Source organism: Vombatus ursinus, unplaced genomic scaffold (genome assembly GCF_900497805.2).
Source record: "Vombatus ursinus unplaced genomic scaffold, bare-nosed wombat genome assembly UNPS02014959.1, whole genome shotgun sequence".
Classification (NCBI taxonomy): domain Eukaryota; kingdom Metazoa; phylum Chordata; class Mammalia; order Diprotodontia; family Vombatidae; genus Vombatus; species Vombatus ursinus.
Window position 1 is genome coordinate 3363605 of NW_020954737.1, and position 19797 is coordinate 3383401.

At 42.9% G+C, this 19797-nt stretch overlaps 1 protein-coding gene across 1 annotated transcript in view; it reads right to left on the minus strand.

The window, feature by feature from the left end:
- The window catches only part of SEMA5B (semaphorin 5B), a 60284-nt gene extending 41331 nt beyond the window's left edge, over positions 1–18953 (minus strand). The window contains 3 exon segments of the mRNA XM_027845302.1: positions 2697–2742; positions 5750–5849; positions 18800–18953. Coding sequence (XP_027701103.1) covers positions 2697–2742; positions 5750–5849; positions 18800–18953 — 300 coding nt within the window.
- Between the last annotated feature and the right edge of the window lie 844 nt (positions 18954–19797).

The following is a 19797-nucleotide window of genomic DNA, read 5'->3' on the forward strand; positions in this document are numbered from 1 at the left end:
TGGAAGAGACCTTAGAAATCAACTCTACCAACCAGCTCATTTAACAGATGAGGAAGGACCTTATCCAAAGTCACACAGGTAATTAAGTGGCAAAGGTAGGGTCTGAACTCAGTTCCCATAACTCCAAATTTAACATTCTTTCTACAGTGCCATGCTCCTTGGTTAATACTTTCTAATATCCTTTCCATCTCTTAATATCATGATTATATTCCTACTCAGAAGCAGCAAAATGATGAGATACCATCTCAAGCAATATGAATTCCCACTCTTGCTTAAGATCTGAGTCCCATCTGTCCAAAATGCTCAAAAGCAGAGAGGTGTTATTACAACTTCCTTCCTGCACACTTGAGGAATAGGGAATGAGTTTGGAGAAATGAATTACAGCATTGCAGATTTCAGAATTGGAAGAGACCTCAAACCTTAGACAAAAGGGATCCCTACCATAATATACTGACAAGTGATTTTCCAGCCCTTTCCTAAAGACCTCTATCCAAGAAGGAAGAACCCTCCACTCTGGAGAAGCTTGTTTTACTTTTGGACAGCTCCAATTGTTAAGAAGTCTTTCCTGAAGGCAGGACTAAATCTGTCTCCTTATTCTCACCTCCCCTTATGCTTCCTGGTTCTGCCCTCTGAGCTGAAGAGAACAAATCTAATCCCATCTCCACCTGCCAGACCCTTCAAATACTTGAAGGCAACTAACACGCCCCTCCTCCCACCCCCAGCCTCCAGTTTTTTTCTTCTATAAGCTATACAGTTCCTTCAGTCTATAAGAAATTAGCTGTTCCATCCATGAAAATTATAATCAGTTCTCAGTTCTGGTATAGACATATTGGCTAAGTGGAGAAATAAGAATGAGGAACCACAGCTGCTCCTTGTTCCTGAGGCCCAGAACCAAGAGACCCTCCTTTTAAACCCAGATTCGGAGCCTTTCTCACCCAAAATCAGAAAATCATAGAATTTTAGAGGTAGAAGGGGTCTCAACTTCCATCCATCCATCCACCTGCCAAGTGATATTCCGAAAGCACAGCTTGGATCATGTCGCTCCTCTCTTCCTATGCTTCCCAATTACCTCCCATCACCGTCTCTTCTGGTTGATACAGGTGTGCATGTATTCAACCCATCAAACATTTATTAAGCATGTATTGTGTGCAGAACATTGTGCTAGGAAATACACCAAGTTTAGATAATATGCATAATATAGAAGTTTCCATGAAGCGTAGGGTCCGGTAGAGGAATATGGCACATAGATAACTGTCATTAAAAACAATACTTGATCAGAGAAGTGACAAGATAAAAAACAAAATTTCTGTAAGGAGAAAGGCCAAAGGAGATCAGGGAAAGTTTCATGGAAGAGAGAGCACTCAGCAGGGATAGACAGGAATTCTATCAGCAAAGATGGGGAGGGAGGCCATTCTGGGTGTAGGGAAAAGGGCACGAAGGTGAAAAGATCCAGAGCACGTTTGGGAAATAATAATAATAATAATAATAACAGCTAGCATTTGTATAGTGCTTTAAGATTTGCAAAGTGCTTTACACATTTGATCCTCATAACAGACCTGGGAGTTAGGAGCTATTATTATTAGGAGTAGCTAGGGGGCTCTGTAGATACAGCAGGAGGCCTAGAGTCAGGAAGACTTGAATTCACATTTGATCTCAGTTACTTCCTAGCTGTGTGACCCTAAGTAAGTCACTTAACCACTGTTTGCCTCAGTTTCCTCATCTGAAAAAGGGGGATAATAATAGCACCTACTTGGCAGGGTTGTGGTGAAGGTCAAATGAAATAATAATTGTAAAGCACTTAGCCTGGCCAGGCCACAGCACCTGGCACACAGTAGGTGCTATATAATTGTTAGCTTTTATTGTTGTTATTATTATCTTCTCCATATTTTGCTGTTGTTTTAGTCATTTTCAGTTGTGTCCAACTCTTCGTGACCCCATTTTGGGGTTTTCTTGGCAAAGCTACTAGAGTGATTTGCCATTTCCTTCTGCAGCTCATTTTACAGATGAGGAAACTGTGACTTGCCCAGGGTTATACAGCTAGTAAATGTCTAAGGCTGAATTTAAACTCAGGTCTTCCTCACTCCAGGCCCGGCACTCTTTCCACTAAGCCATCTAGCCACCTAGCTGCCCCCTGGCATATTGTAGGAAGCAATATAAGACCAAAAAGATATTATTCCTATTTCTCTCAATCAATGAGTATTTATTAAACACCTATTATGTGGCAGAAAACTGGGGATATAAATACAAAGAAATCACAGTATCATATATTTAGAGCTGGAAGGGACCTTAGAGGCCTTTGAGTCTAACCCCCTAATTTTATAGATGGGGAAACTGAGGCTGGCAGAGGTGGAGTGACTTCCACAGGGTCTCACCACAAATAAGTGCCTAGGGCAGAATTTGAACTCAGGTCTTCCACACTCAACAACCCACAGCTCTATCCACCTGTATCATCCCATAAATATTGGAACTGATATCTAGAGAAGCAAAATGACTAACTCTCCAGGGGATTTTCTGTTGCTTAGTTAAGGAAAGAAGGAAGGATTCCCATCTGCCAGAATTACCCATTCAATATCAGAGGTCTCCTAGACATCCCACCTGGCTTTTCCTGCTCTCAACCTTGACACTGTATGAGAGCAGAGAGCTCACACAGATCGTTGGGAGGTGCAGAGGAATTGGGCTGAGACTAGGGAATGTACCTGAAGGAGAGAGACGTTGATAAGGCTGAGTCTGAAGAGATAGTTCCTGTGGAAATAAGAGATGCAGAAATCAGAAGTCATACCCGTTGAAAAACACTCAAATATTGACCTACCTGAACCTGACACACCTACTCCAGGCACACAACCAGCCAACCCTCAAGGAACAGACTTTTTTTTTTAAATATATAGCTTTCTCTGGGGGGGGGGGGGGAATGGAGAGGAAAAAATATTCAATAAAAAGTGCATAGCAGAGAGCAAAAGAAAACCTAGAAGGAAACACTGAAAAGTTGGGTTGCTTTGAAAACAACTTGTAGGGTTTATTGCATAGGTTTTCATGAAATGGAAATTTATTGTTTTACATTGAATCCTCTCATGTTCTGATGTGTATATGGAAATGTTTTTTTTTGTTTTGTATTTAAGTTTAAAATGAATAAAAAATTAAACACACATACACACACCCCACACTCAGAGTCCTGGAAAGGCCCTAGAAAGGTCAAACTGGTCATCCTCTTGCCTCTAGACAGAATGGCCCATTTCTAACAGCATCCTTGTACATGGAGGAGGGTCTCTCCTGGTTCAAAGGTTTAAACCTGGCTGGAAGAGAAGAATCCTTAAGCAGTGGTAGAAATGAGAGTGAGCGAAAACTCTCAGCAACCCCTTGAATTCTAGGACCTCGACGGTTTCCCAGAACAATAGAGGCCTGGGGCTTAAAGGGGTCATCTTATCCAGCCTGCTGCCATCAGCTCAGATGGACAGAAGATTCTACTAGGCTGAAAGTGCCAGCCCCAGGCCACCTCTTTCCTTCTATGTCCCTCCCAGGGTCTCTGATAGAGATTTCCAAGGAAGTCAATTCAACTCTGTTTTCTATACATGCCTCACCTCTACCCCCACCCTCTGCAGCAGCGAGAGAGGGAAACAATGTCACCTTTAATCTCTGTTATAAGTGGTGAGCTGGGGCTGTGCTACATGATCAATAAACTATGAAGGCTGAGCACAAGGGAACAAGGCTTAGTTAATGGCTGAGCCCTGCAATCCTATCCCGGCTCCCAAGGGGCAAATCTCCTGCTCTGTTGGAGCCCAAGATGTCTTTCTTGGCCAGTGGTCTGGGGCAACAGAGCCCTGGGACGAAGGCTACTCATAACCCAACCGCCACATAAACACAGGAAAAGTGGTGAGGGACTGGGCCTGGAGAGAGAGGGCAAGAACCAGAGATGTGACGAACAATTCTGGTAACCGAAGCAGGCAGCACAAAACACTCCTTCAAATTAATACTTCAAAGCAAATTCAGTTAGGGGACAGGGGAGAAACCTTGGGGAGAAAACTTGGATCTCAAGACACAAAGCCATATTAGGGAACAGATCTTGGAGACCTCGAGGCTACTGTGGGGTATGCTTCCACTAGAGAAGGGAGCAGAGTGTGTTGAGGCTGGGAGGAGGTCACCTGGGCTAAAGAGGTATGGGAGGAGGGAGTGAGAAAATGTACTAACTGGTAGTTGTTCATTTAAACTAATTATTCACACTGAACAGGTGCGAAACTCAGTTGTTTCTATCTCCTGAAGGAATATAAGTACTGTCATTATCGTCTAAATTTTGGCATCCTGGGGCAAAGCCCCAGCTGCTCTACTCACCTAGTTATGGTTCTGGTGGAAAGTCAAACCAAAAGAGAATTCTTATGGGAAGGTGAAGGGTGGAAGGGAGTGAGGAACACTGGCCAAGGGAGGAAAATGATTTAAGGACCCTCTTAATTCTCCCAGGTTCCCAGGGGACCCAGCAGGCCACATCTCCTTGAAATTCTACAAACCAGAGGCAAAGGATGATGCAGTTTATCAAGAACAACCCTTTACTTTGGAAACAAAGGCCACACCACATACAATGGGCTCCTGTACTTAGTAGTCATATAATCTTGGGGAGACCTTTGAACAACTTTGAGTCTCAGTTTCTTCATTAAGGAAACAATATATCACTATCAAATAACATGTCAATAAAAATAATAATACTTGCATTCCCTACCTCTGTAGATAATTGTGAGGGACATATTTTACAAGCCTTATTATCTTGCCCTTGGGAAGCAGGGATACTCAAGCAAAATTGTCCCCCCTTCCATACTTTCTAGTCTTCATTCCTCTCCCACCTTCTGAAGTCCTTATTGCATGCCCTCAAGTATCCATTTTTTTTTTTACTTTCTAAAAAATGTTTTTAATATCTGTGGTGGGCTTTCTTTTGGAAAGGGCCTTTTACAGTGTCCCTTATTGTTATGTGTTAAGGTTATATTAAACTGTGCACATATTTATTATATAAGTGTTATTAACACTTGTCATGAATAATATTCAAAACATAGATTATTAAAGCCCAGGCCTGCTTCCTCCACATAGTATACCACTTTTTAAAATTGCTTTTCCCTCTGCCCCACCCTTTCTCTAATCAATCAAAATTCTTATTCTGTCAGTCCTTGGCTAGAGGTCTGGTGGAAAGCAATACCATTAAACTAATTCCTACTAAGGTATTAAGGACTCATACCTTCCCCGATGGTATTTTGAACTTTAAAGGAAGCCACTGTCAAAGGCTCTGATTTGTAGAATTTCAGGATGTGTGATTAAAGGAAAAATCTCTAGTGTCTGAGGGAGATATTTTTCAGTAGTGAGATCTTCCTGATCTTTCAACTTCTAGGGGAAAACTAGTGGAAAATCTACACAGTAGCTTCTAGTTGGTAGGTTTTCCATTCACCCCAGAAGGGCATAAAAGGGGAATGAGGGCATGGCCTTTTTTTTAGAAGTCCCTTGATTATTTATTTATTGCCTGATTTCTTTCAGATCCCAAACTCTAGTCTTGTACATAAACATATACTTGCTGAGGAAAGAGTTTCTGAAGACTCTATGAGGTGAGACAGGAGAAGACAATTCTTATGGCCTCCTCCCCACGAATGAGTGACTAGGGCTGGAAATTCCCTGGAAATCTCCCAAAAACAGATTTAGTTGATTCATTCTGGCTCATTGGCTACTCCAGATTCCATCCCACTCCTCCGATGGGACCTGTTAATGGGTCCTTTGCTGTTACCTGGCTCCCACGATGAGCTGGTTCCTGGAGGGGTCTAGAGCAAGCTGGGAGAAATCTTGAACTCCAGGGTAGGTGAAGTTAGAGACCCATGGCTTCAGATCTGGGTACAAGGGGTGGGGACGGGGCAGAAAAAGAGATAAACATCCAGTTACTAAGAGACACCCCATTCCCCATCCCTGGGATTTCTAGACTGAACCTATGTCAATCAGGAGGAAAATAGTTGGAAAGAACACTGGGGATGGGAGTCAGGAGACCTGCCATTAACTAGCTGCGTGACCTTGGACAAATTGACCTCCTTCTATGGGCTGAAGCTTCCTTAGCTGTAGAATGACCGGGTCGGGTAACATGATCTCTGGAGATACCTTTCAGCTGTATCATTCTAGGATTTCATAAAAGGTCACTGTGGCTCTGATGTGGGTGTGGACATGACGGCACAGAAGAAGTACTATTTTCTGGTCATATAGCCAGAGATGGATTTCCTTCCCTGTGACCTCTGATTTAGATCCCTGAACTGGCTAAAATTCTCCAGAAGTCCATCCTAAATTTAGAGCTGGACGGGAACTTAGCATCTATTTATTTCGGTATCCTTTCATCACAGGTGAGGAAACTGAGGCCCAGAGAGATTGTCTGGCAGCACAGAGACAGCAAGTGACAGGCAGGATTTGAACTGAGACTCTGAAGCCAAACACAGCATTCTTACCACTGCACTGTGTAAGACTGTCTGTCTCCAACTCCAAAGTCTTTATAGGAATCCTGGTTGGACGGGAAGGGAACTTCACACATCCCATTTGATGTTTGATTAAAAAAAAAGTTGTTAAGCCAGCCATCCACATAGGAAAGTAAATTGAGTAAAGTTCCCTTCTCAAGATTTGATTAGAGAACAATCGTGTTCCTATCACCTGCTGTTCAGTTGCTAGATTGAAGGTGCTGAGACAAGGGAGAGTCCTTCTAAATCTATCCATATGTCCATGCATGCAGAGTCAAGACCAGGGTCACCAGATATAAGGTAGCAGAATGCCCCCACCAGGAATTCTAGAGGAAAGGGAATAAAATTTTTTTTTTAAGTGAGGCAATCAGGGTTAAGTGACTTGCCCAAGGTCACACAGCTAGTATGTGTCAAGTGTTTGGTCTGAGGTCGGATTTGAACTCACGTCCCCCTGACTTCAGGGCCGGTGCTCTATCCACTGTACCACCTAGCTGCCCCAGGAATAAACATTTATAAAGCACCTACTATGGGCCAGGCACTGTGCTAAGTGCTTTACAAATATTATCTCATTTGATCCTCACAACAACCCTGAGAGGTAGGTGCTACTATTATCCCCATTTTACAGTTGAGGAAACTGAGGCAGTCAGAGGTTAAAGTGACTTGCCCAGGGTCACCCAAGCCAGTAGGTACCTGCGGCTGGATTTGAACTCAGATCTTCCTGATTCCGGCCTAACTCTCTATCCATTGTACCATCAGCTGCCTCTGGTAGAGTTAGGTAAATCCTAAAATAAGAATAAGATTAAGGACTGGAGCTGTGATTTCATTAGTGTGAACTCCCAGGTGAGGGAAATCCCTCTATCAATGAGGGTCAGCACCTCCTCTGGGATTTATAGTTTTAGTTGACTAGAGCAGGAGAGGTTGTGACTTGCCCAGGGTCACACAGAGAGTGTGTCAAAGATGGGACTTGAACCCGGATCTTCCCAGGCCATGCTGCCTGTCTCAGATCCTAGAATACCTGTCAAAAATGCTACGCGGAATGGTGGCCTTGGACTTCATTGACAGAAGCAGGTGTTCAGAGTGAGCAAAATAATGGCCTTCCTCTGCTCTTGTAATCTCTCATCTAGAAGATTGCCTTCAGGTCTGAGAGACATATTTTAGGAAGTGCATTGACAAGCCAGAGCTGGGAAAACATCCAGGATGGTTAAAGAACCAACCCCCCATCACATGCCCAAATGAGATTGGTTGTAGGAACTAAGGATGTTTAGAGGAGCCATGATAGCTGCTATCAAATATCTGGAATCTGACTTACAGGTTCACAGGATTGTAGATTTAGAACTGGACAGAAATGTAGGACTCTGCTAGTCCAACTTTCTCATCTTGTTTGTTTGTTTGTTTTTTGTGAGGCAGTTGGCGTTAAGTGACTTGCTCAAGGTCACACAGCTAGGAAGTGTCTGAGGCTGGATTTGAACTCAGGTCCTCCTGACTCCAGGGCCTGCACTCTATCTACTGTGCCACCTAGCCACCCCCTTTTTTTGATTGTTTTTTTGTTATATATGTTTTGGGTTTTTTTTTTGGTAAGGCAATTGGGGTTAAGTGACTTGCCCAGAGTCACACAGCTAGTAAGTGTTATGTGTCTGAGGCCTTGAACTCAGATCCTCCTAACTCTAGGGCTGGTGCTCTATCCACTGCACCACTTAGCTGTCCCTCAACCTTCTCATCTTACAGATGAGTAAATAGAGACTTGGACAAAATAAATAGCATACCCAAGGTCACACAGAAGTGGGATTTGAACCCAGGTCCTCTGACTAAATAAATCCACTGTGGTTTCTGCTGTACTACACTATTATAAGCACTGGTTAAAAGTTGCTTAGAGGAAGGTTTGACTCCATACAAGGAAACATTTCATAACAACCAGAGCCATCCAAAAGTGCAATGAGCTGCCCTGAGGTAATGAGGTTCCCAATTACTCTAGGTCATTTATCAAGGATGTTATCGAGAGGATTCCAGATTGAGGCTGGATTATATAATCTCTGAGGTTCTTTCCATCTCTAAGATTCTATGAAAACAGAATGAATCGAGAACAAAGGCTCCTTCTAGCTTTAAACCCCTATGATAGAGAAAAGAGCCAGATATGGCATCAGAGAATCTGGGATCTTACCCTGGTTCTCCCATTCCAAGGTCACATGCGTGATTTTGGGCAAGGTGAGGTTGGATTAATTAGATGGCTTCTGAGAACCCTTTTGGCTTTAATGACCCTCAGGGTAGAGGGATTCTCAGGGTCAAGAGGCGTGGAGGTCAGGGTCAAAGAGTTGGCTGTCACATATTAGAACTCATTTTCCCATAATGCATTTGTGATCAGCTCAGCCCGGTACGGGAGAGTGGGCTGTGAGTGCGTGTGTTGATGGCAGAGAAGGGAGTGGAAGGGGCGAGGGAGGGAGCATCAGAGGAATCCAGAGGAAATAAATCATAGCTCATTATCCTTCCTCCAAGGAGTAGAGCAGCCCCTCATTTCTACACAACAAGCAAATACTTAAAAGCTCCCCCGAGGATGGGAGGTTTTGTGAGCTGGACGCTTTTCAAAAACTGCATGGTTAAAAAAAATAATAATAAATCCTGCAGGAAAATGAAGCATCCCTTCACGTCGCTTCTGACCTCAGCAGGAGACTGGTGGGCAGAGGCATAATGGCACAGGCCTGTGCTGGTAGTGGGCATTTATAGGGTAGGCTGTGAGGGCCAAAAGTGAGCTCAACTCTCTAGATTTAACAGACATGTTCTTCCAAAATCTTAGGAGTATACAGACCTACTTTTGAGGCTGAGCTCAGAACTCACCCCCTCCCAGAAATTTTCTTTATTCTGTTGTTAAGTTGTTTTTTAATGTGTTCTTATCTATTTCCTATGGGGGCCCTCTACCTCATCCACTAGCTTGGGAGTTCTCCAAGAGAAAGAATCAGATCCTTCTGCATCATTCTATAGAATTCCTCACACAGGGGACATTGAGGACATCGAGTGGGCAGGAACCAGCTCATACCAGCTCTGTGAGAGCTGATTATTATATTTTGAGTATGCACATTTACACCTCAGAAATCAGTAAGCACTACAATTCAGGGCTCAGTGTGTTGTTTTATTGATTTCTAGACTTTAGAAAGTGATGAAGAAAATGTTAATAAAGCAAATTTAACTTAAAAATGTGTTCAGTGCATTTTTTTTTCTGGATAGCTAGTTGTTAAACATTTATCAACATAACCCTGGTGCAGTATGTGGTAAGAAGGAAGATGGCAGGTTGCAGGAAGTGAGAAGTTGACTCGGGGCCTCAGTTTTCCCATCTGTAAAATAAAGAAAATTGGACTCTAAGGTCCCTTCCAGCTCTGCAGTTCTATGATCAGTGGACACAATTTTAGAGAGCTTTTTCCCTATTTCCAAATCCATTTGAGGGGGATAAAGGAGAAATGGGATAATAGAAAAGATAGAAGAATGTTTTTCTCTTTTCAAGGCCCCAGATCTTCCAGCTTGGGGGAAATGATACTTTGAAAGAGGTAGAAAAGTTGTACTAATTTCTCCTTGACTCAAATTTCACTAGCACTCTCCATCCCCACTTTTTCTAGAAGAAATATGGCCTGATTGAGGGTTGGATTCCATTGAATGTTGGAATGAGAGCTAGCTTCTTTTAAACTTTTTAAAATAATTTTTTTTGGAAGCAATCGGGGTTAAATGACTTGCCCAGGGTCACACAGCTAATAAGTGTACAAAGTCAGATTTGAACTCAGGTCCTCATCTCCAGGGCTGGTTCTATCCACTGCACCACTTAGCTTCCCCTTTAATATCTTTTTATTGCTTTATTTATTTATTCATTCATTCAATATTTATTTATAATTTCATTATTTAGTCATCATTATCTTTTTGAATTAATTAATTAGTTTTTGCTTCCTTTAAATGTAAAAATAAAGGCATGGGAGATAGAGAGAAAGCTGGATTTAAAAAAAAACAAACAAACAAACCCAAAACCAATTATGTTCCAAAAACGTATAAAAAAAGCTTTGGATTCAGGTGGAACTAATGAGAAAAGTCCCATTCTAGATGAATGATTTCAATGACAGCCAATTCTCAATTATCCACTTTGTGGATTACCCACCCCAGATACTTAATCCCAGGCTGGCTTTAGAATGAACGTTAGATTTGGAGTATCTGAGTTTGAATCCTAGCTCTACTATAAATGTATAATATATATATATATATATATATATATATATATATATATATAATGTGTGTGTGTGTATATATATATATATATATATATCTCTGTGACCTTGACAAATCATTTATTCTATCAGGGCCTCAGTTTCCTCATCTGTAAAAATAGAGTTGACATAGATGACTTCTGAAGTCTTTTCCGGCTCTCTCTAAAATGCTAAGGTATCTTTTTTGCAAATAAGAACAATCACAATAATAATAAATAATGTGAATTCTAAAGAATTTTTATAGGATCACAGATCTATGAGCTGAAAGAGAACTTAGGGCTATGCTGGTAAATGCTTAACAATTGGCTTTCTGGTAGGAAAAAATATATGCCCTTTAACAATATGTATTTTAAAACATGTGCACTTTTATGTCTAATCTGCATCATTAGCATTTTTTCATCACTTTCTTAAGTCTAGAGTCTAGACAATCAACAAAACAATAAACCAAGCCCTGATTTGTAGCATTTTCCAGTTTCTGAGGTATAAATGCTGACACTGAAAAATTTAACAAAGAGCTCTCAGGAGCCTGTATGAGCTGACTCAAGCACACCTTTGCCTCAGTGGGCCATCCAGTTCAATCCCGCCATTTTACCAATGAGGAAACTGAGGCCCATGAAGGTTAAGTGATTCACCCAAGGTCCCACAACTATTAATCATTAGAGGCAAGATTTGTATTCAGGTGTTCCCACTCCCAAGTCCAGTCCTATTTCCACTGTACCATCAATACACTGCCTCCCCAAATCCCAACGTTACAAAACTGCTAAGTATTCACATTACCAAAAACATTCACCTCAGGCTCCCAGGAGGTGGACTGCAAGCGCTGTCTAAAAATCATTAAAAGATGGGGATGCAGAGGGTTGGAAAAGGGAGGAAAGAGGCCAAGAAAATCAAAGTCAACGCTTTTGATGCTGTTGCCTATAGAAAAACATCAGAAATGAAAATCAAGCATCCGAGGTGCTCTTGTGAATCCGTGGGAAACGAGCAGTGATTTACAGCAGCAACTCAGGAACACCCTTGTGGCAACCACTTTAAAGTAATCAATCAACTACCAAGCATTTATTGAGCCCTATTACGTGCACGTCCATTCTCTGTCATGGGGCAGTAAGATGAGAGATGAACAGCCTGAAGGCTACCTTGCTACTGCCGAAACAAACAAATGAATGAATGAATTAATGGAAATGCATTTATTAAGTGCATGCTAGGTGCCAAGTACCAGGCAGATACATGGTGAAGTGGATAGAGCACTGGGCCTGGAGTCATAAAGACTCATCTTCCTGAGTTCAAATCTGGCCTCAGACACTTACTAGCTATGTGACCTTGGGCAAATCACTTAACCCTGTTTGTCTCAGTTTTTTCATCTATAAATGAGCTGGAGAAGGAAATAAGCACCTCAGAGATTAAAAAACAAGAAGAAAAAAAAGAAAAAAGAAAAATAGACCCTGCTCTGAAGGAGTTCTCATTCTAATTGGAGAAGATTATTAATAACCAAAGTTTCAAGTTGGCAATGAAGTGGGAATCTTGGGGGTCTCTCCTGTTTGAGATTAAGCTTCTTTTGGGGGGGGAATTGATTATAAAGAAAGAATGTGAGAGTTCCAGAGGCACACTCCTACATGTTGTAATTAAATCACATGTTTTATCCACATCCTGGTTTGGTAGAACGTAAGCTCCCTGAAGACAGACTGTTTTGCTGTTTCTTTATCCCCAGTGCCTTAGCAAAGAGCTTGTTGAAACAGTATGCACTGAAACAAAAACCCAAAACCAACAACAAGGACTTCTTTGCCTTGGGAAGAAGAACCCTTGAAGAGGATTTGTGGGACAATTCATACAAAGATTGAATGCGACAAGAAGGTGTGAAGGGATCGTGAGGTGCAGAGACACCCACCACATGCACAGAACCGGGCTCAATGAGGTGGGAGAGAACCCGGAAGCAGCCGTCACACTTACTCCTGCTCTCCAGAAGCTTACAATCTACTCGGAAGGCCTAGACTAATATACCTAGGGAAACGATTAGAGAACAGGACCAGATGGTGCAGAAATAAATGCTAAATTGTGTGACTTGGCCACTAAACACCTTAGAAGTTTAGAAAAGGCCGGGATCGATAACATCAATCGAATGCCTCCCATAATTGAGAGCTGCTGTGTGGGACTGCTTTATTAGACCGTGAGGGAGGATACAATAATAGGCCTGGTAGGGGGTAAGGGGGATACCCTCCCTCCTTGACTTCAGGGATACCACAGTCCCTTGTTCTCCTCCTATGTCTCTGTCCCTGCTGGCTTTTCTTCCTCTTCCTTACTCTTCCTTACCCTTGGTATTCCCCAAGGTTCTGCTCTTGGTTCCCTTCTTTTTTTTTATGGTCTTTCTCTTGGTAACCTCATTTATTCTTATGGTTTTAACTACAAGCTCTGTTATACAGATAATTTCCGAGTCTCCTTCTTTAGCTCTGACCAGTCTCCCACTCTACAGGTCAGCATCTCCAGCTCCCTACGAGACACCTTTATCTGGATGTTCTGCTGCTACCTCAAACTCAGCATGTTCCAAGCTGGGCTAATTATCCTTTCCCCGAATTCTGATTTCTCTCTGTGGCACACCCAATCACCCTGTCTCTCACATTGTGGGATTATTTTTTTCTTCTTTCCTCTTCTTCACTTCTCATATCCTATCAGTTACCAAGTCATTAATTGTCTATAATATCTTTTCATCTTTTCCCTCCTATCCCCATTATCACCACCATAGACCAGGCTCTTATTACCACATGCTTAGATTAATATAGTAACCTACTAATAGGTCTTCCAGCTTCTTTCCATCCTCTCCCTGACCCCCCCCAATCTAGTCTTCATACCACATCCTTATTCATAAGTATGGTCACGTCACCGCTCAAAACTCTCAGATGACTCCCTATTGCCCAAGGAATAAGGTTCATACTCTTCAGAGATGAAAAGCCCATTTTGTCTTTTGTTGTTGAGTCATTTCAATCATATCTGACTCTCCATGACCCCATTTGGGGTTTTCTTGGCAAAGATACTGGAGTGGTTTTCCATTTCCTTCTCCAACTCATTTTACAGATGAGGAAACTGAGGCAAACAGGGTGAAGTGACTTGCCCAGGGTCACACAGCTAGTAAGTGTCTGAGACTGGATTTGAACTCAGGTCCTCTTGACTCTAGACCCAGCACTCTATCCACTGCACCACCATTTAGTCTACCCTAATTGGTATAACATCTCTGATTTCTATTACTGTTTACTTGGATAAATATGTTTGCTTACAGAGGGAGCTGAGCTGGCTAAGAGTAAGCTATCATCCTCCTGGTCTAGCAGTGGGGCTATTTCCCATCTGAAGTGATAAAGCAAAGTGGTTTTTATTCTGAACCTCTAAAAGCACATCATACTCCTTGTTGTTTAATCGTTTTCAGTCGTGTCTGACTCTTCATGAGCCCATTTTGGGGTTTTCTTGGCAAAGACACTGGAGTGGTTTGCCATTTCCTTCTCCAGCTCATTTTACAGATGAGGAAACTGAGGCAAACAGGGTTAAGTGACTTACCCAGGGTCACACAGCTAGTAAGTGTCTTAGGCCAAATTTGAACTCAGGTCTTCCTGACTCTAGGGCCTGTGCTCTATCCACTGCACCACCTAAGTGCCCCAATCATACTCCTAGATTGTAAATATTTGAAGTATAATAAATAGATGTAATTCTAGCCCAAAGTCTCTCTTGAAGGTAGAAGAGCACATTAATAAGTAGATAAATGAACAAATAAATAAATGGATAAATGAATGAATCAATCAATATATAAGCATGTAGCCACAGCCTTCCTTCTATTCTCCACAAAGGTGGAAATCAATCTCCCTTGGAGATGTGTGATGGAGCATTCCACATCCCAAAACATATCTATCTAAATAAATGTCCCTGAAACACATGCTGCCCCATCTCTGTCTCCCTGTGGTATGAGTTTAAATTCTTACACAAGCCCTTCTGCTTTACACATATATAATGTGTTTTCAAAATACCATGTAAATGTTGCCTATTATTATAACCAACCAAGGAGCAATTGTGGAGGAGCTAAGCAGGTCTTCTAACACCACCCTCCCTTCTCTGTACCTTTGCATTGGCTAGAATACTCTTCCTCCTCACTCTCCCTTTAGGTAGCTTTGGACTTCTTCAATATTTAACTCAGATACCACCTTCTGGAAGAAACCTCTTCTGTCTCTCTTCCCATCCTACCTCCCTGCCTTCCCCTCTATGAAGGAAGGAGGTTACATCTACTCTGTATCTTGTATGTAACTAATTATTTAAGTATTGTCTCCTGCACTACGTTCCTGGAGAGACCAGGTCTACTTAGCATGGTACCTAGGCCAGGGGTGGGGAACCTGTGGCCTTGAGGCCACATGTGGCCTTCTAGGTCTTTGGGTGCAGCCTTTTGTCTGAGTTCAAGTTTTACAGAACAATCCTTTTTATTAAGGGGGTTTGTTCTGTGAAGTTTGGATTCAGTCAAAGGGCTGCACTTGAGGACCTAGAGGGCCATATGTGGCCTAGAGGCCTCAGGTTCCCCACCCCTGGCCCAGTATATAGTAAGTGCTTAATATATGCTTGTTGACATTGATTGACTCAATGTGGACAGTTCAGGTTATAGTTAAAGGAATAAGTAATAAGTCTCAGGACTCAGAATTAGGTGGGGTGGAGGAGTATAAGGATGTATAACTCTGTCTAGCACCTTGTCTTGAAGCCTCTAACTGGGCAACCCAGATTTATTAAAGCAATGGTAAATCCCAGACTCCAACCTAGAGAGGAAATATTTCCATTATGAGTCGCCACTTTGGAACCACAGACTGCAAGGCCCTCAGCCCTGGAGAGGTTTTAACTAATCTGACAGGTCTCCCCACTCGCACCCCCTATCCCCTCTATTCACCCCTCCCCCCACACAAATACACACAAACTTCTGTTCCCTCTAGTGACAGCCACAATCTGCTCGGTGGAGCAATTAGAAATCAGAGGGTGTCTGCACATTTTGTAGGCTTAAGGACATTGCTAATTTACTTTAATCCACTTAAGCCTTCAAAGGCCCGGGGCCCCAGCTCAAACAAGACAGCACAGAGAAGACAGCTGGAAAGCTTCCTCCTGGAGACAGAGAAGCCCACAGTTGGGAATTTCCTTGTCCCAACTCAGCCTCACCCCCTGCCAATCTTCCTGCAGCAGAAGTCTCAGACCACCCCCCTCAACCTCCCCATCTGTCCCATCCTCTCCAGAAATCCACACCCACTGGCCTTTAACTCTACCGCACCCCCCTCCCCAGCCCACCTCCTCCAAGAAGCCTGGCCTGATTGACTCAATCATGTCTATCCCTTGTGATCAGATATTTGGGTTACACTATGTTCCTTTGTGCTTTCTACATACTTCTTTCTGAGCTTTCTTCAGTGGGCTTTCCCTGCTTCTCTATAATGTTTCCCATAGAGTCTGAGTTAGATCATCTTGTGCTCCCAGTACCTAAATAGTAATATTCTCTTCTATCATGACATAGTAATAGTAGTAGTAGTAGTAGTAGTAGCAGTAGTAGTAGCAGCAGTAGTAGTAGTATTAGTAGTGGTAGTGGCAATGGTAGTGGTAGTGGTAGTAGTAGTGGTAGTGGTAATAATAGTAGCAGGAGTAGTAGTACTAGTAGTAGTGGTGGTGGTAATGGTAGTGGTAGTGGTGGTAGTAGTAGTAGTAGTAGTAATAGTAGCAGTAGTAGTAATAGTAGTAGTAATCCTAATAGTAGTAATACAGTGGCTAGTATTCATATAGAACTTTAAGATTTGCCAATTGCTTTACAAATATTATCTTATTTGATTCCCACAGCAACCCTGAGAGACAGGGGCTATTATTGTTCCCATTTTACAAATGAGGAAACGGAGGCAGACAGATGTCAAGTGACTTGCCCAGGGTCACACAGCTAGTACCTGAAGCCAAATTTGAACTCAGGACTTCCTGACTCCAGGCCCAGCCCTCTATCCATATAACTGACAAGTGCTCATCCATACTCCAAAAAAAGAACTCCAGCGATGGGAACCAGAGCCCACTTTGGGATAGCTCTAATCGTCAGAAAGCTTTTTGGGGTATAATGGCCAGCATGCTGTGTGAACCTACACTCAGGAAGACCTGGGTTCAAATCCTGCTTCAGATACCTACTAGCTGTGTGACTCTGGATCACAACCTCCTTCAGGTCTCAGTTTCTTTACCTGTGACAGGATGGGGTTGGATTTGATGACTTCTAAGGTTCCTTCCCATTCTAAATCTACAATCTGCAATTCCTTCTGCTGAACTGAAATCTGCCTCAGCAAGCAATTTCTACCCATTAGCCCTGGTTCTGACCTCTGGGGCCAAACAGAATGAGTCTAATCTTTGTTGTAGGTGACAGCCTTTCAAATTCTTGAAGACTGTGGACATGTCCTTCTCCAGATTAAACATCTCTGCTTCCTTCAACCATTTCTCAAGTGGCATAGACTCAAGGCCTTTCACTATCTTGGTTGAGACACTCTTCCGTTTATCAAGCTTTTAAGAAAGACATTGGTCCTTCCTAAAATGTAGCCCCTGGAACGGAACTCTGTCCTCCAGACAGGGCAGACCAGGGCCAAGCATAATAGGATTATCCCTTCCTTCATTCAGGACAGGATGTCTAGCAATGCCATCCAAGATGAAGCTAGCTTTGGGTGGGTGGAATATGTGTGTGTGTGTGTGTGTGTGTGTGTGTGTGTGTGTGTGTGTGTGTATGTGTGGTGGGGGGGAGGAGGCATCCTGCCATATCATGGGATTGAGTTATATTGAATTTACAATCTTCTAAAACCCCCCAGATCTTCTTCATAGTAATTAGACATTAAAATGTCATCATGCTCCCCCCATCCTGTATTGATGTGGTTGATTTTTTTTTAAGATAAATTTTTTTAAGAAACCCCTCTTTCTGGCCTGTCCAGATTGCTTGGGATCCTGCATGTCATTCAAAGCATAAGTGTTGTCTTTAGGCTTTGTTTCATCTACAAATGTGAGAAGCACGCCATTTATGCCTTCATCCACATAAGCGATAAAAATGTCCAACGGAACAGGGCAAAGAAGGTTTCCAAACTAGCCCACAAGCCATCCAAAGAGGCTCCGTAGGGACTGAGGTGTGAGACAGAACAAGGACTGATTGTATCTGCCTTCATCAAATCTCCTTCCCTGGGGCCTCCGCCAAGACCAGGGAAGACTGGCAACAGCTCGAGTGCCATCACTATAATGAGCACAGACCACTGATTTCCAGTGACCTCTGAGTACTATTAAAATGAATAAGTCATTATTATTATGGTCATGCGTGGACCTTCCTTCCCTCAGCCTCTCTAACCGTGATGACTTCTCCAGCTATGCAAAGAGCACCTGTCTCCATTCTCATCAAGGGGGTCCCAAGGGTCTCCTCCGCTCCCTCCCTCCTTCCCTCTTCTACTTACTCATTAGAGAAGAGGCCTGGAAAGATCATTGGATCCAGCCTCTATTAAGAACTGAATTAAAAGTAACTCAATCAATCAACCAATATGCATTTATTAATCTCCTACTATGTACAAGGCACTGGGAATAGGAGACAGGCACTGGACCTGTGCTTTCATTGATACAGGGAACTCCCAGTGGAGGGAACTCCCTCTCCCAATGCAGGTCACCACTTTCTCTACAACTTATATTGTTAAGAGAGGTGCCTGAGCACTCAGAGAGGTTAAGTGACTTCACCAGGGTAACACAACCAGTATTTGACTCAAACCCAGGTTTTCCTAGCTTTGAGGTGTGCACCTCAAAAGACCTTCATGGACTAGGAGTCCATGAAGGCCTCTTGGAGTCATATTTTATGCATTCCTCTCTCTATCCATTGTGCCAGGGACTATGAATACAAAGATAAAAATGAAACAGACTCTGCCCAGCAGATTGATGATTCCCCCTACTTAAAAAAACTTACGCCACCCCATTGAAGGATATTCCCCAATACCCCTTTAATGATTTGTTACAAGGTATTATAGCCCCAATAGTTAGGAAATCCTTCCTAATCAAACTTAAATCCCCTCCAACACAGCTGATGATGACAAACAGGGTGCCAGCATGGAAGCGAGGAGGGAAGGCACTTACCTTCAAAGGCGATGATCGGGTGTTCCCTCAAGGTGCACAGCTGCTGCTCACTGCTGGGGGCATCAGACACATTGTGGGAAGTGGACAGGTGCAATGCAAGCAGGATGAGGCCCGATAAGGACAAAGTGATGGCCAGGGGTTTGGGGAAGACCATGTTGGATGCTCTAGCTGCCAGCCTCGGCCTGGGGAGAATGCCTGTAATACAGAACACTCCATCTCACTGTCCGCTCCCATTATCACCCCCTGCCCCACTGCCCCACGGCCTTCGGTGATTCCATCATTCTCCCTGCCCCTATTGCCTAGAAACATTGGTATCAGAGCTATACCTTCAGTGAGGCATTCACAGGCATGGAAGGATGCCCACGCCCCGCAGGGAAGCATCCATCTCCCCACCCTAAACTATGATAACTTAGATTGAAATGATTTCTGATATCCCAACACCTCATCCGTGAAAGCTCAGCTTGGAGACATATTTTGTGGATTCCCCTCTCAACTGCTGCATCCAACCAGTCACCAAATCTTACTGATTTGGGGGTTTAGCATCTGTTGAGTTCATCCCTTCTGCTCCATTGGTGTTCCTACCATCCTACTTGGGGCCCTCATCACCCCAAATCCAGACCATTTCAATAGCCTGGGTTTGATCTCCTTGTTTTAGTCTTTCCCTGCCCAGCACCCAACAGCAAATTAACTTTCCTAAGACACCATTTCCATTGCCTCAAACTGCTCAAGAACACTGGGTTCTCACTTGTTTCTAAGATTTTTGCATAATCTCACTTGGGAGAGAATGGGGAGAGTTATATTTAGAAATGCTGATAACATAAAAAACAAAATAAAGTAATGATTTTTAAAAGAGATAATCCTAGCCTTCAGAGAAGATCTGTCCAATTCACTGGAGTCTTCTGAAGAAAGGATTTGACAGCTGACATGATCACTATACATACCCTCCCTGAACCCAGTTTCATCATCTGTAAAATGGGAATAATAAAGGTTACACTCAC